The following is a 14,643-nucleotide window of genomic DNA, read 5'->3' on the forward strand; positions in this document are numbered from 1 at the left end:
CTCTCTTTCCCCCAAAAAACTGATGTACTCTGCTGGACAAAGCACTCCCAATGCTTTCCTTTAGATACCCCAAATTATTGCTATTCTTCTTGTATGCCCTCTGGACACCCCTTTTTCTCACAGTGCCCTCTCGATGTTGGGGATGCTTGGTGTATTATACAGCACCAAGCAAGATACCACTGCTTACTCAGCCTGGAAACACACAGTGCAGTGTCCTGGATGGACAAAATCCAAACTTTCTTACTCCCAGCATGGTTTGAAGCATGAAGAATGGAATAACATGGGATGTGTTGTTTGTACAGACTCCAGACTGGGCACGGGATGGATCCTGGACTGAAGCCTTTTAGGTCCTCCTTGTGCCATCACTTATGGCTCTGAGGAATGGATGCTGAGCCAAGACATGGTGCATTCCCCATCAGATGTGTTGTTAGATTTTATTTATTTATTTCTTTTTCCCGAAGGAAGAGGAAGCTGGTCTATTTGGCACATGAGCAAGCAAAAATGAAATAAGCAAGCAAAAATGAAATAATGGAGAAGGGGGGGGAAAAGGTGAAAAAAGGAGTTCTGTGGCAGCAGCAGTAAATAAAAACAAAACTCTCATTAATGATTCATGCAGAGAAATAATTTTCCACACATTTCGTGGTGCAGAGGGAAATGTTTGATCAGAGGGAGAAGAAGAGATTGTTGCCCTGCCATGACGGTGTTAGAAGGAGGCTACTGTGTATGATGGCAGCTCTCCAAGAGCAGAGTCAATCTAGGAAAGTTTGGTAACACAGATGATGGAATTGTACAGGGGTTTGCTTTCTGTGGCTGATCTCTGTGCCAATAACCTTTCCCTAAATACCCATAAAACTTTCCATTTGTAGCCTGGAGTAGCTGCTGCTACCTCCAGGATGGTGTGCTTGGCAAGAGCTGGCTGGAACATAGTAAGTATTTAAGTCCCCTTCTGTGCACATTGACACTTCCTCCCAAAGAGTTTTATGGCTGTTGTTAATGGAATAAATGTTATCCTTGCACACACTGCATCCAGCAGAGTGCTCAGGGTGGTCTCCTGGGTCATCCCAGGAGTCACCTCTGATTGTGCATCACACTGAGAGTGATGATGATTGGTCTGGGAGCTCAGCAACCTGGTGTTGATCTGACTTAGGCAAATTTACCAGCTTGACTTTTTGTGTTGTAATGAGCTGAGGCACAGCTGGCATCTCCTTCTGCTTTTCAGTGTCCTGGAGGCCTGATGTTCACAAGGAAAATGGGCAAAAACCACATGCCAGCTATAGATGTCATTAGGATCAAACACTACCTTTGATTTCCTAGAGAAGTTGTAAATGCCTGGAAGTGTTCCAGGCCAGGTTGGACTTGGGTTTGGAGCAACCTGGTCTAGTGGAAAGTGTTCCTGCCCATGGCAAGGGGCTGGAAAAAGATGGTTGCTAAGGTCCCTTCCAACACAAACCAAATTTTTGTTGCCTACCTCGGAGGGAATAAATGGGAGAAGTTTGATCATTTTAGAGATCAGAAGCCTCTGTGAGAAGGTGTTCATAGGTCTGATGACTGCACCCCCTTTCCCAACGCTCTGATACAGCTTTAGGCAATGAGTGAGTAGATTTACAAAACTTTGGTAGATTTCTCAGTCAGGAGCTTGTAAAAGCCCTTGGGCAGCATGATGGGCACCTCTCCTGCCCCTGCAGATGGGTGCTTTGCTACACTGGCCACAGCTGTACCTTGGGCAGTACTGCTTTTATTGTCCTTGTGATTTATGGCCGTGTCAGTTGTTAATCATTCAGTTGGCCCTCCTGCAAGCCCTCTATGATAGTGAGTTACTTACATAGAAAGGTGACTATCTGATCTAATTATAAAGTCTCAAACCTAATTATGGAGTCCGATATGATTCCATAATCTACTTTAAATGTGTCTATGTTGAGAAGACAGATACGTGTGTGTGTGTGTGTAATGTGCACACTTACATGCCTCTGTATGTAATTACAGGTGTGCTTGGATTTTCTTTTATTTCTGCCTCTTTGTCTTGGGCAGGATGCTTGCAGCTTCATCTGGCTGTGACAGATATTTGGTTTACCACATCTTTTTCCCTCCAGTGTGACTTTTCCTGGCTCCCTTTGCCATACTTGGGCACACTGAGGCACAGCCATCGGTCAGTGTTGCTCAGGAGGTGCAGAGGGAGGGTAGCTCTTAGACTCAGCACAATCCGATGGAAACAAGTGAAGATTATATTTCTGGCAACTGCCATTAACTCTGGCTCCTTGTTTCCACGTGGATAACCCACATCTGGGACAGCTTGCATCCTGTCCCTTTGTAGAAATTCCTCTTGTAATCCACGCAAAATCAGAGGCAGAGTTAGGCAGATTTGAACAAAAGCAGACTTGGAGGCAGAGGGACCATGTGAAGAGTAATCAAATTTCTTCTTCTAATTCACCCTATTAATGAATTACATACCTTAGTTAGATGGACACAAGGCAGGTGAGAGGGAGAGGATGTTTCCTATGTGATCCATAATGTGGACAGAAAATAACTGCCACAGTCATTATTGGAGCTCCCTGCCAAAGTTGGGTTGTTCTCTCAGAGGATCATGCCCTCAGGAAGTATGAGAGGCTGTGGTCCAAAGCTGCCATAAATCTATCCCCAGGGCTCTGAGCCGTGGATTAAATACAGTACTGGTACATGATACTGATCCAGTATAAACTATACTGATTCAAATTTGCTCAAAAAAAAAATTGCAGTGATTTAATTTTATCCCAGAAGACTTTGTATTGTATCATGCTATGTCACTTGTCTGCACCACTCTCGCTTTATGCCTTACAAGTTTTCCCATCCTCTGGAACTGACTTTAAGTCACCACAAAGGAAATTTTAAGCCTCATGTTGTGTGCTTGCCCATTCCACAGAAGTGTGATCAGATGCCTGTTCCTGAGCAGCATCAAAGTCATGCTGCTGGCTATCTGGCAGTGCATGGACAGAGACCACAACCAAGCATGAAATTCCAATTTCTTTTTGCAAAACAATAATGAAGGAATAGGCTGGGGCCATTTTTGTACTCCAGTATGGGTTAACTGGGTTGAGTACAGCTTGTCACATGCTGGGATGTTGGATTTTTAAGACCCATGACCAATTCTGAAGTTTTACAGACCCTGCTCATAAAAGCAGGTTTCTGACCAAAACTTGCCCTTGGCTGTAACATAGGTTGTCCACTGGCTTCTGGCCCAGAGGCAGCTGCATTTCCACAGTGTCATCCATGACCACGGAAGCAACCTGGGAGTCTTAGGAGGGAAAGGTGAAATCTCATTCTTAAACACTGCTGCACAGTCTCCAGTGCTTTGAGGTGAATGGTTTTAGAAGGATGGAATGTAAAGAAGCTTCCAGGATTCCTGATATTTTGCAGAGATTAGGGCTTTAATGCAATGTCCCATGGAAGAATGGAAGATCCAAAGGCAACCTGACAGGCACAGAGTTTGAAAAGTTGTGACCTCCCCTTTGCATCCCTGATAAGCCTCAGACTTGTGCTTTAGTTTCCATCGACTTGAACCTGTTTAACAGACTTTTTTTCCTGTTTCACCCATTCATTTTGGACTCTATGAATGAAATTAAAGCAGTCTCATTAGTACAGTGGTATTAGTGTAGACAGCACCTCTTAATATTGCTCCCACCTCCCTGCTGGTATTCCTAGTGCTTGAGCAGTTCAGAGGAACTGCAGAAACACTGGGCAGCTGAGCCTGACTTGCTTGCATGTGTCAAAACAGTGTTTGCGTGCTCCTAGTGTGGTTGCTATCACATTTAGAATCACAGAATCATAGAACCACCTCCAAGATCACCTGAGTCCAAGCTTAGGGCAAAAGCTGTGCCAAGTATTATGTTCACTTTCATTCCACAGAGAACCCCAAGCAGGTGGATTTCCCCTCCCTCCTATTGGCTCTCGCCTCTGTTTTTGTCCTCGGCAAATTTTCACTTTAATCACCTTATAGCTGGAGCATCTGAATACTCACAAGAACCAGGTTGCCTGAGGCAGAAGAAGGGAGAATATTCAGAACCCCTAATAGGAGACATCCAGTATGACCCAAATGGGGGTTTTGCACTTGAAGGTCTTTGCCTCCATAAGAGTATTTGAGGTGCCCAGAGGAGCTGATAAGAAACTTGAGCACTAGTAACAAGGCTGAGCAAGCAGGCGTTTGATTATTTCTCAGTACTTATCAGAGGAAGTGTGAATCTCTCCCTAATTAAGAGCTAATGCCAACTTCTGTGAAATTTATTGTCATTCACCTGTGAATGATCCTCCTCAAATTTAACTTGACTGCAGGATGCCTGCTAGCAGTAACACTTTCCTCAGTGAGCTTAATTTGGATGGTAAAATGCCTCTGTAGCTGCTTATTGAACAGGACTTGATGCTGGTGAGCATTGGAGGCCTGAAACGACAGTCTGGGTCAGCACTTAGAAGTTCAGACATACCTCATGTCCTGGGTGTTTAAAATAGAAATAGAGCTCTTCCAACAACAGGACAAGTAGGAATGGCTTTAAACCAACAGAGAGTTGGTTTAAATTGGATGTTGGGAAGAAATTCTTCCCTGTGAGGGTGGTGAAGCCCTGGCAGGTGGCTGCCCCATCCCTGGAAGTGCTCAAGGCCAGGTTGGATGGGGCTTGGAGCAACCTGGGATAGTGGAAGGTGTCCCTGCCCACAGCAGTGGGGTGGAACAAGATGAGCTTTAGAGTCCCTTCCAACACAAACCATTCTATGATTCTGCTCACAGGCACTCTGGAGAGAGGAGGTTTCCAGTAGAGGTTACACATTCAGAGGCCTGAAGTGAGGTTTCTAATTAGTCAAAGCACAGGTAGCCTGCCCAAACTAGAAAGACGAGTATGATGTCCCTGCACCCAAGTCATTTAACTATTAACCCTGAAGGAGAGTAAGGAGATATCTAGAACAATGACCCAGTTAATTCTGGGTGCAGCACTTGAGTGCAGGGTTATTTGTTGCTACCTGTGGGTCTGGTGATATCATCTGCAGACTCTTGGCAGAACAGGAGGCCAATATTTTTAAGTTGGGTTTTAAGGTGGATTTGGCATGAATTCATCTGACACGGGCGCAATGCTATGACTTTATTTATCTGTTGCTTGTTTATGCTGAGCCGGAGGCACACGGCCAAGCAGGGATGAGTACTTGGACATTATGACCCAGCGTTTGGGTTCCACAATCAGACTTTGGAGCAGAAACCTGGCTTTTTATTCACCCTCCATAAAACATTACCCAATGGCTCAAAACATGAATGACTCTTCCTGTCCTGGAGCCATGAGCTGCATTTAAGCTCCCGCGCAGGTGAGGGTCCCAGGAGGGTTGGCTCATAAAGGCAATTCCAGCTGTCCCTTCCCTGCATCCTTGGTGGCTGCGGGCTCGTCCTGCTGAGCTGCTCCAGAGCCTGCTGTCTGCAGCCAGCAGCGAGAGAGGTTAAAAGCCTGTGGGCGGAGGCCGGCACACAGTGCCCATTGTACATGCGCGCATACCAGAGCGGTAACTCCCTGGAATGCTGCACCGCCGAGCTTTTACCACCTTGTGTTTGTGTTGCAGCCCGGGAGAGTGTGTACATTGTGTCCCTCTCCGCGTAGATTAACAATGTAAAACGGCAGATAAATAAGACTTTTTTTTTTTTTTCATTTTTCCTTTCCTTGATTGGGCCGGTTGGAAGAGGAAGGTGTCTCTGACTCCCATCACCTCCACGAGCACAAGGAGAGGCAAAGTGCAAAGTCAGTCAATTAGGTGGAGCAGCTCCTTGCAACCGGGGTGGCTTTCATGTACTAATTGTGTCAGTAATTAGCAACTACCACATGGTTTGTGTTCAAAATGTATGGCATTTTGTAAGGGCATTAACTAACCCACTCTGCAATGGGTTTGAAGGATGTAAGTGTGATCCTTGTTTCCCAGAGGTGAACTGGAGAGACTGGCTGACCACAGGGTGAGTCAGGGCAGGCATGCATGAGACCTCAGATCTGTTAGTTTCCTCAAGATCATCTCACAGGAGGATCAGCTCTGGGAATTTAATCTCTCCACTATTGCCAGGAGATGTGCAACTCAAGTATAAGGGTTTTTGTAGCGCATTTCTATCTCCTGTGAGCTACGGAAACCATTCCTAAGGCCAGATGACAAGTCCAAGTTTGGGGCTTTTTTTCTTCTTTTTTTTTTCTTTCTGCTTGGGTTGTCAGCTTGTGCTATTTATGGGAACTTTATTTGAATTTGTGTCTGCTGGGACCTGGTCCCCAAGTGATTTCATGGAGCTATAGGACACTTAGGACCTTCCACTAGTGGCCATCCATGCCCAGATCAGAAAAGTGACACACAGCCACACTCCAGTGAAAATATGTATCTATAACTAATAAAAGACACTAGTTATTACTTCTTGTTGAATTTCAAGCCCCTGCAAGGTACCTTTAAAAAGCCAAAAGAAGCCAGTGGTACAAGGACATGTGTTTCTTCTAGGTGAACTGTGCTTTACAGCAGTGTACACTGGCACTCTTGTTCTGATTTGGTGATAGGTAGCAAGATAATTTCTATTTTTTTTCCTCTGTGTCATATCACTGCCAAGAATGACCTGGGAAATCCCTGGCTGTGCTCAGATCTTGATGGCAGTTGGTCAAGTGCAGCTGAGCTAATCTAGCAGGGAGCTACTCTGGAAAGAGCCAGTCTGAGCCCCCAGCACCTACTCCCGGCAGCGCCTTCCTGTTTCCTTCTCCATTTGCCAGAAATGTTACTCGTTGTTTCTCCTAAAGTTGCAGAAAATATATTTATTTCTCTCCACTAATTTTGTAGACTTACACTTTTTTGTGGATTCTTATGCTAATTTTGTGGCTGAAATTGGCTCGCCATGAGGGGTGTGTGGGGGGGTGGCAATAGGGGAGTTTTAGGGAGGGTGCAGGAAAGCGCCTCAATACCTTTTACAACACCCCATAAATATTACTTATAACAAGAATTCCTTGGGTGATACAGCTTTTGCCTCAAATGAACTCCACAGCTTCTCCCTTTAACTGAGGCTTTGAAAGATACCAAGCAGGAGTTTCCATCTCAAAGGGTTCCATCTCTGATGTTCTAAAGAAAGATAAAATTTGCAAGGTCAAGAGCACAGTCTGTGCATCATCCAGCCCAAGACTTTTCCACAGAACAGTGTAATGAGGGCATGAAGAACTCTGGAAAACCTTGAGTTTAGCTTTTCTCCATGAACCTCAGTGCTTGGGACACTGACATGCCCTGAAAGAAGCCCAGGTGGATCCTCCTGCAATTCCAGTATCCCACAGAGTATCTTGGGCTGGAGCTGGTCTCTAATGAATTGCTCATCCAAAGCAGGATTACCCTCAGAATAGCTGACAGCCAAGGGCATGTCTCTCTCTCACCTGGGAAGTGAGGAAACAGAGAGTTTGAAACTCTGCTGCTGATTCAGAGGGCAGCACCATGTTTTCTGTGCTCTGATCACTAGGTTATTGTTTAACCCAAGGCAAGTATCGGAGTTTACTTTTTTCCCCTGCTGGAAACCCTGTGACAGTGAGCATGCTGAGGTAATGAGGAGATTCATGGGTGTGGAGAGCTGGCTGTCCCCTCATTTATTGCATAAGTCGAGTTGAAGATGTTTGCATTGAGACAACACTTTGGGTGTTTGGTTTGGTTTTTGTTTTGGTTTTGGTTTTTTTTAAATATATATCCATTGTCATCAGTTTAACAATAGACATGGCAAGTGTTCATAGCTTTGTGATGTCAGATCCAGCCCTCAGAAATGCTGGTGAGCCTTGGTTCCCACTTTCTCCAAGGAAAGCCCTTGAGATGCTGCAGGGGAAGCCTGAGTGTGCCCGGTGCCCTGTTTCAAACATCTCCACACTGATTTGATATATGTGTGAGTGTGCTAACTTCCTCTTTTTTTTTCCCTTTCTTTTCACAGTGGCACATTTGGTCTCTTCTGAGCATCTTGCAGCCTCTGGGTGACCGGGACATTGAATTTGGTGGACAGTTGCCATTCGCTCCCTGGGATCGTATCCGCCCTTGCTTCCCTCATCCCCTTCTGTACTCCCCTTCCCTCCAACCAAACTCCAGGGCGTTGTGATATTGCCATGGAGCCCAGAGAGACTTTGAGCAGCTCCCGGCAAAGGGGAGGCGAGGCAGACTTTCTGCCAGCTGCCGTCACCTCCACGAAGGCTTCGCCTGTCTCGGGCTGTGCAGGGGAGACGATGCTGTCTTCGTCAGGCGCGGGGAAAGGGATCCCGGTGAGCAGTGAGAGGCTGGAGCCTGAGGAAGAGGATGAGCTGGGTTCTGGAAGAGACGTGGATTCCACTTCCAATGCGGACAGCGAGAAATGGGTGGCGGGAGATGGCCTGGAGGAGCAGGAGTTTTCCATCAAGGAGGCTAACTTCACGGAGGGGAGTTTAAAACTAAAGATCCAGACCACCAAGAGAGCGAAGAAGCCCCCAAAGAACTTGGAGAACTACATTTGCCCTCCCGAGATCAAAATCACCATCAAGCAGTCTGGGGAGCAGAAACTTTCCAGAACTGGGAAAAATAGCAAAGCAACTAAAGAGGAGGACAGATCACACTCCAAAAAGAAGGTAGGTTCCATTCTTTTACATAATTCCAGAAGGAGAGGGAGAGGGAAGGAATGAATCTTCTAAAACAATTTGTGTCCAAGGCATAGCCTTTGCAAGATTTGGCCTTGGAGCAGCACAGGGCAAGTATCATCCTGCACTGCCACGTATGCATGGGGAATGATCTTGAACTATCCTTCAGATGAACCAATTCAGAAGAGATCAAAAGTTCAACCAGGCTTCTTCTATTTTTGTATGTAATTGAGTTTTGAGATTAATGATTACATGAGTAAGAAATGAAGGGGCCCACTTCTAAACTGCTTTGTGCCTGAGCACTAATGCTCAAACCTTTTGGCAGTTAAGGCATTCAACTGCATTTTTAAAATAGAGGTATGTGCATGGTGAACAATTGAATTCCTGTATTCTGGGTGATGGGCTCCATTATTCTTGATTACAGCATTGTGTGAGTAGCACTATAGTTATGCTACAGAAAATACTTCCATTATAAGTCTCATTTTCTTCCAGATGCATATCATTTTCTTGAAATATCCTTCTGCAGAGAAATTTTTAGTACTTTAAGTCTGGGTAAAAATTGAACTTTTTTTTATTTTTCACTTATTCAAGGATGAGAAAAGAAAGAAAATCCTTTCTTCGTATGAGCTGTTTTCAGGAGCACCCTTTTGATTTGATGTTGGGTTGATTTTTCTGTAGTGTCGCCTACACTTAGCACATACACCAAATTTAGTTTGAGTGTATTAAGCAGCGCTGCTGGGGACACACATTTTTGGATAAGTGGTATTTTCTGTCTTAAGCATCAGTCAAGTATGTTTGGTCAGGTCATAGTAAAAATATTTCACCTCTGCCTCCTTAGTAACACATCGGTTTCACGATGAGTTCAGACAGAACCCAGATTTGATAGAAGATGCACAAGTATCTCCAAAACCTCGACAAATTGATCTGGGATTTAGGCACCCTCTGATTAGGGCTTAGGTCACGGCTTGGTTTTCCTGCTCATGCAGATTTGATCCTTCTTCTCCAACACCTTACGCGTGATCGGTGCTCAAAGGGCTATGTGAAGCCTTGAGGAGACTAATTGCCTGGAGAAATTCTTCTCTACCTCTTCCTGGAGAAATCCTCCTTGGCAGACTGACGTAGACCAAAATTGTCATGACTCAAAATCACTTTTTTGAGCATTGATATTTCCCATTGACTCAAGGCAGAGCCCAAGGAGATTATCATCACTCACTTTTGGAGTACTTTTCTTACAAGCAGAACTTGAAAACAAACTAAAAAAAAACAATTCAAGGGGATTTTTTTTCCCCTTAATCTTTTAAATGATGTAGTCAATGGGCATGAAAGAGGTAGCTCTTTTTAACACAGCAGAGGTTTGGCCCTATAACACTTTGAGAAGAGAATTTCCCACTTATTGAAAAGGATGATCTGCCTTCTTAGCACCAAGCAATGTCTAATTTCCACTTTTCTGTCCTCCCTGAATGTTTGTAGAGGTCTCAGGGGAAGCAGCAGTTTTATGAGACTATGCTCAGTGACAGCAAAGATGTCACAAGCAATCCTTCCATGGCAATGTAGAGGGGAAAACAGGAGCAGCAAACCCCTACTTACCAAGCATGAGCTGTGGAGAATATGACTGCAGAGAATCAGAGCCCTCATTTCTATGTATCACCAAGTCTGATGGGCATGGAAGGTGTGTTCTCTTCTGTGTGGTCATCCAAAAGGTTGAATAAATAAAGCTAAGCATAAGGAAGTTATGCACAAGAAAATCCCCAAACAAAAACCAAACAAACCCAGTGGGAACAATAGTTTAAAAAAAACACCTTGTAGCATGGTTATGCTCAGGGTGCTGACTTTATTGCAGGAGGATAAGGAGTTTGAAAGAAACAGACCACGGCTCAGACACAGCTGCATCCAGCTTGCACCTGCATTGCGAGGTCCGAGCTGGCCGGGGCTGTGCTCACACACACCCTGTTCTCAATCTGGGAGCGCTTTGGGTCAACACTGGTCTAATCTGGCCATTAAAACAAACAAAAAAACCTCAGCACCCAGCAGGTGGGTGCTGTGAGCAGATGGGGAGAAGGCTGCTGCCCCGGTGCACCATTAGCATAACACCCAACGGCTGCCGCGCGGCAGCTGCTGAGCCGCAGCTGCGCCAGAGATGTCCCCGGCAGGGGTCTGGAAGACCCCAGTGCTGTGATCTCAAGGGTTGTGCCTGATGCCTGGAGACCAGCAGCCTGCATCACCAGGATGGGGAATAACCTGCGTCCCTGCAGCCCGGGGGGATTGCACACATGCCCGCCTCTCGGCTCGTGGGGTTCCAGGGTCAGGCTGTGAGCACCTCGCATCAAGGGGGGATCAAAGGCACTGCAGAAAGGGAAGCTGGGAGAGAGGGGGAGAAAAGTCCTGGTGCTGGCAGAGTGATTTCTTCTGTGGCCAATATCTATCTCGTGGTGGGTACGGAAATTTTGGGGGGGAAGATAACTAGGAGGAAACAGCAAGTTGAAATTTGCATGCATATGTAGCTCTCTGGTCTATCTGTGTGTTTCCCTGGAAGAGCAGAGCAAGCAGGAACCCTCTGCACTTAACCTGCAGAACCATTGAGAGCTTCAGTAATGGTTGTGGAGAAAGAAAAAAAAGTGATTTGTCACATTTAAATGGTTTTGGCGGTTTTGAAATTTCAGCGTTAGGCTGTTTTGATTGCCTGTTGCTTTAATCAGCACAAGCTCCAGAAAAGCAGCTCCTGGCAGCAGAAGGAGGGAATAAGACATTTAAAGAGTGGGACAGACCTTCAGCTGGCATCAATCCACTGTCCTTTATGGATTTTTGCCAGGAGAGTTTGGCCCAATGTACACATTTCCCTTGCACATGGGAGCATTATTTGGGTTTACCACCTTGCTCATGGAGAATATACACAGACTGAGCTGCAAGTGCCAGTCTTGTGCCTCTGGTGGGTGGGAGTCGCTGTCCTGCACATCACGGAGTAGCACCCAAATTTATTTTTCCCCTGAGGAAGTGCAAACTCTATCAGGACTTGAAAAATCCCCTTAGCTCGTTGCATAATATTTCCAGCTACATTTCCAGCAGTCCCCAGTGCTTTGAAATACCACTTCAGCATTCTTGCAGGAGTTTCAATACACACAGCACAGAGAGCAAGTAATGAAAACATGGAAGCAATTTAAGTAACAGCATGTGGGTACACAAAGGACTGGTAATGCCAGCAATGTAAAAAGGGACTGTGAATTGGGGATATAGCATTTATTCAGTGGCCACTTAGGGAGGAAGAAGATATGCCTGTTTCTAAGCTTTACGCTACTCTGCTAATTAGGCAATAGGGGTTAGTGCTTGGTTTCTAAAGCTGTGGTCCAGAGAGCAGCAGTGATTAGAAGGGGACTCTGTGGAGAGCCACGATGCTCATGTGCTGAGGCCCAGGATTTTTGCCTTTGATTCCAGCTGCTACACTATATTAAAAGACATAAACATGCATTAAATACTTTCCTCATGTTGCTTTTCTGTGTGAGCAATCGCCCCAGGGATGTTATGCGATCCTGAACGGGAGGGGAGGGAATTCAGGAGAGGATTTTGCTGGGTGCAGTTGCTGATGCCCCGGAGTGGGGAGGGAGGCAGGGGATGAGAGAATACCAGCGTTGGGAATCTCTGCTCTGCTGGCTTGAATGCCTGGCTGCAACGCAACAACTTTTGGGGTTTCTTTTAAGTCCAGACCATGCCAAGTTTCACATCGGCTTCCCTTACTTAAAAAAAAAGAGTAAGGGTAGTTTCCTAACTCTTTTCCTGGGGCTGCTCAGAAGTTGAATCATAGCTTGAGCTTTTTCTTTGGCTGCTTGTGTGGCAGTTGGAAAGTGCACAAATGTTCTGTAAGAGTTTTCTCTTCTTTCAACCCTTTAGCACCTGGGGATGGAGCAGGCTGAACTGTTTCCACTTCTAAACCCACAAATAGCTCCATTTCATTTAGTCTGATTGGAGAAGGAGGGAGGGAGGGAGGGAGGGAGGGAGGGAGGGAGGGAGGGAGGGAGGGAAAAAAGCCAGGAGCCCAGAGGATGTCCTGCTGGCAGGCTGGCAAGCCCAGCAGCTGCTGCTCTCTCACCTGCAGTGGGGTTGTTCGAGCCAACCAGCGCAGCAACACTAAAGGTGCTTTTTCCTTCAGATAAGGAAACATGTTATCAGTCTGGAAGAATATTGAAAGTGTGGTATCAAATGCAATGAAGCAACCTATCAGCATTCCCTGCCTGCCATGTAGCATTTAACAAGTCCCAGCTGAACAGTTATTTCTCTGGTTTTGTTATATTTCCTTTTTTTGTCCCTTCCCTGTATTTGTTTTTGTTTTTTTTTTTTTTTTCTATTCTCTTATGTCTGTAGGCACTTCATTTTCCACCCCTTCTTTCTTTAGGCACAGCCTGACAAAGGTTCTTTGCAGCTTTCATCATACGCATAATGTCCTTCAGAGGATATAAGCTTGTGGTTTTGTAATTATTACTGCACTAGGGTTTTTTGAGAGCTTGGGATGGGTGAATGCATTTTACTGCTGAGAGATAAGCACAGCAGCAAGTCAATTGGAAGTAAAGCTTCCTTGTGTGTAGTCAGAGGAAACTCTATCTCTGGATTTTCTAGCAATGTTGTTTTGGTTTTTTTTCCTTTGAGTTTTTGTAGGTGTTTGCCATTTCTCTGCAGGAAGCAGTTCTAACACTTTCCCCCTTGAAATTCAATTCACAGTCTTCCTTTTCACTGCCCCACATATGTAACTTTTTCTGGTGATTCACCTTTCATTGAAGACTCTCTCACTCATGTGCCCTCACCATTGCTGATGCCAAATATTTTTGCCTTTTTTTTCTTTTATACTATTTTATTATAGTTCTATATTCTTTACACATATATTTGTAGCTCTGTAGCCTATCATAGTATTTATAGCTAGCATTTTACCTACTCTAGTAGACAGAAAGATAAACCGAATTCCCTAGCAGCTCCAAGCTGGGGGTCCAAGGTTAGATTCTTGGGGAAGCCAAGGTTGAAACTAGCTGTCCGAGACACATTTTCATAAAGTTCCTGTCTAAAAGAGGGGGAACTGAAAGAAGGTTGAACTGGGAAGGAATTACCTCCCCACTAACTGAGGTGATTCCCACCTCCCACTAAGTGGGATTTCTGTCAGATATGCCAATTTGCTAAACATATAAAAATTATGTATGTGTTATGCTACGGGTCCAACTTTGGCGTTTTCCACCTGTCAAATTGTGCACCTAAGGATCCTGGTAAAGGTAACCCCTTTTTATCACCTAACTGTGTCTGGCTCATGATTTTAGCACCAGCAAAAAGGCATCATTGCCTGCCCTCTTTTTCCACAGAATATCACAAGTGCTCCCCCTCCTCTCCTTCCCCCTTCTTTTTATTGATGACTGCACATTGCACTTTCCCTCCAGGTTCTCGTGTGCATCCGCAGCTCTTGCTGCATTACCCCTGTGCTGGACTCATCTCCCCGGTGATTTGTGTGCATGATCATCCAATTGCTCACTGTGCATGCTTATGCCTCTTTGCTAGGGGCATCCCTGTGCAAGATGTCATCTGAGTCAGCTCTTCCTGTTGCAATCCCAAACGTGGCCCAGGGGGTTGATGTAAGTGCTTGGCCTAGTGAGGAAAAGAAGGCACTTGCGGGTTAGTTGTACCTGCTTGAAGTGGTGGGGTTTGATTTACAGCTTATTTTTCTTCCCCTCCCTCTCCCCGCCTCCCCAAAGTATGGAACATTCACAGTCCCTTCAGCTTGGACCTGTTTCTGTGCTGGTTTAGTCCTTGTTATTTCTTTGTAAAGCCTTGAGGAAGCTTTATGTGATGCTTGTTGCATCTACCTGGAGCTCACACCAGCAGAGTAGAGCTCAGCCTCTTCCCAGGCTATGGTACAATAGCAGAGCCCCAGAAGTGCCAGCACAGTGGAGCAGTGCTCTCCCAGCTGCCTGCAAGGCAAAACTGGCTCTTGAGCAGCTGAGAGATAAATGCAGAGCTGCTCTAACAGGCAAGAGGCTCCTGGCATTTTTAGTCTTTCTACACAAGTGCATGGGTGCAAAGATACACA

The 14,643-nt window shown here is 45.5% G+C and overlaps 1 protein-coding gene across 2 annotated transcripts in view; it reads left to right on the plus strand.

The window, feature by feature from the left end:
- The window catches only part of SETBP1 (SET binding protein 1), a 269,682-nt gene that overhangs the window by 8,883 nt on the left and 246,156 nt on the right, over positions 1-14,643 (plus strand). For both annotated transcript variants that reach the window (XM_030968979.1, XM_030968980.1), the window contains exon 2: positions 7,919-8,579. In XM_030968979.1, coding sequence (XP_030824839.1) covers positions 8,088-8,579 — 492 coding nt within the window. In that variant the 5' untranslated portion in view covers positions 7,919-8,087. The remainder of the gene's footprint in view (positions 1-7,918; positions 8,580-14,643) is intronic.

The sequence above is a fragment of the Camarhynchus parvulus genome, chromosome Z, assembly GCF_901933205.1.
Source record: "Camarhynchus parvulus chromosome Z, STF_HiC, whole genome shotgun sequence".
In the NCBI taxonomy this organism is placed as follows: Eukaryota; Metazoa; Chordata; class Aves; order Passeriformes; family Thraupidae; genus Camarhynchus; species Camarhynchus parvulus.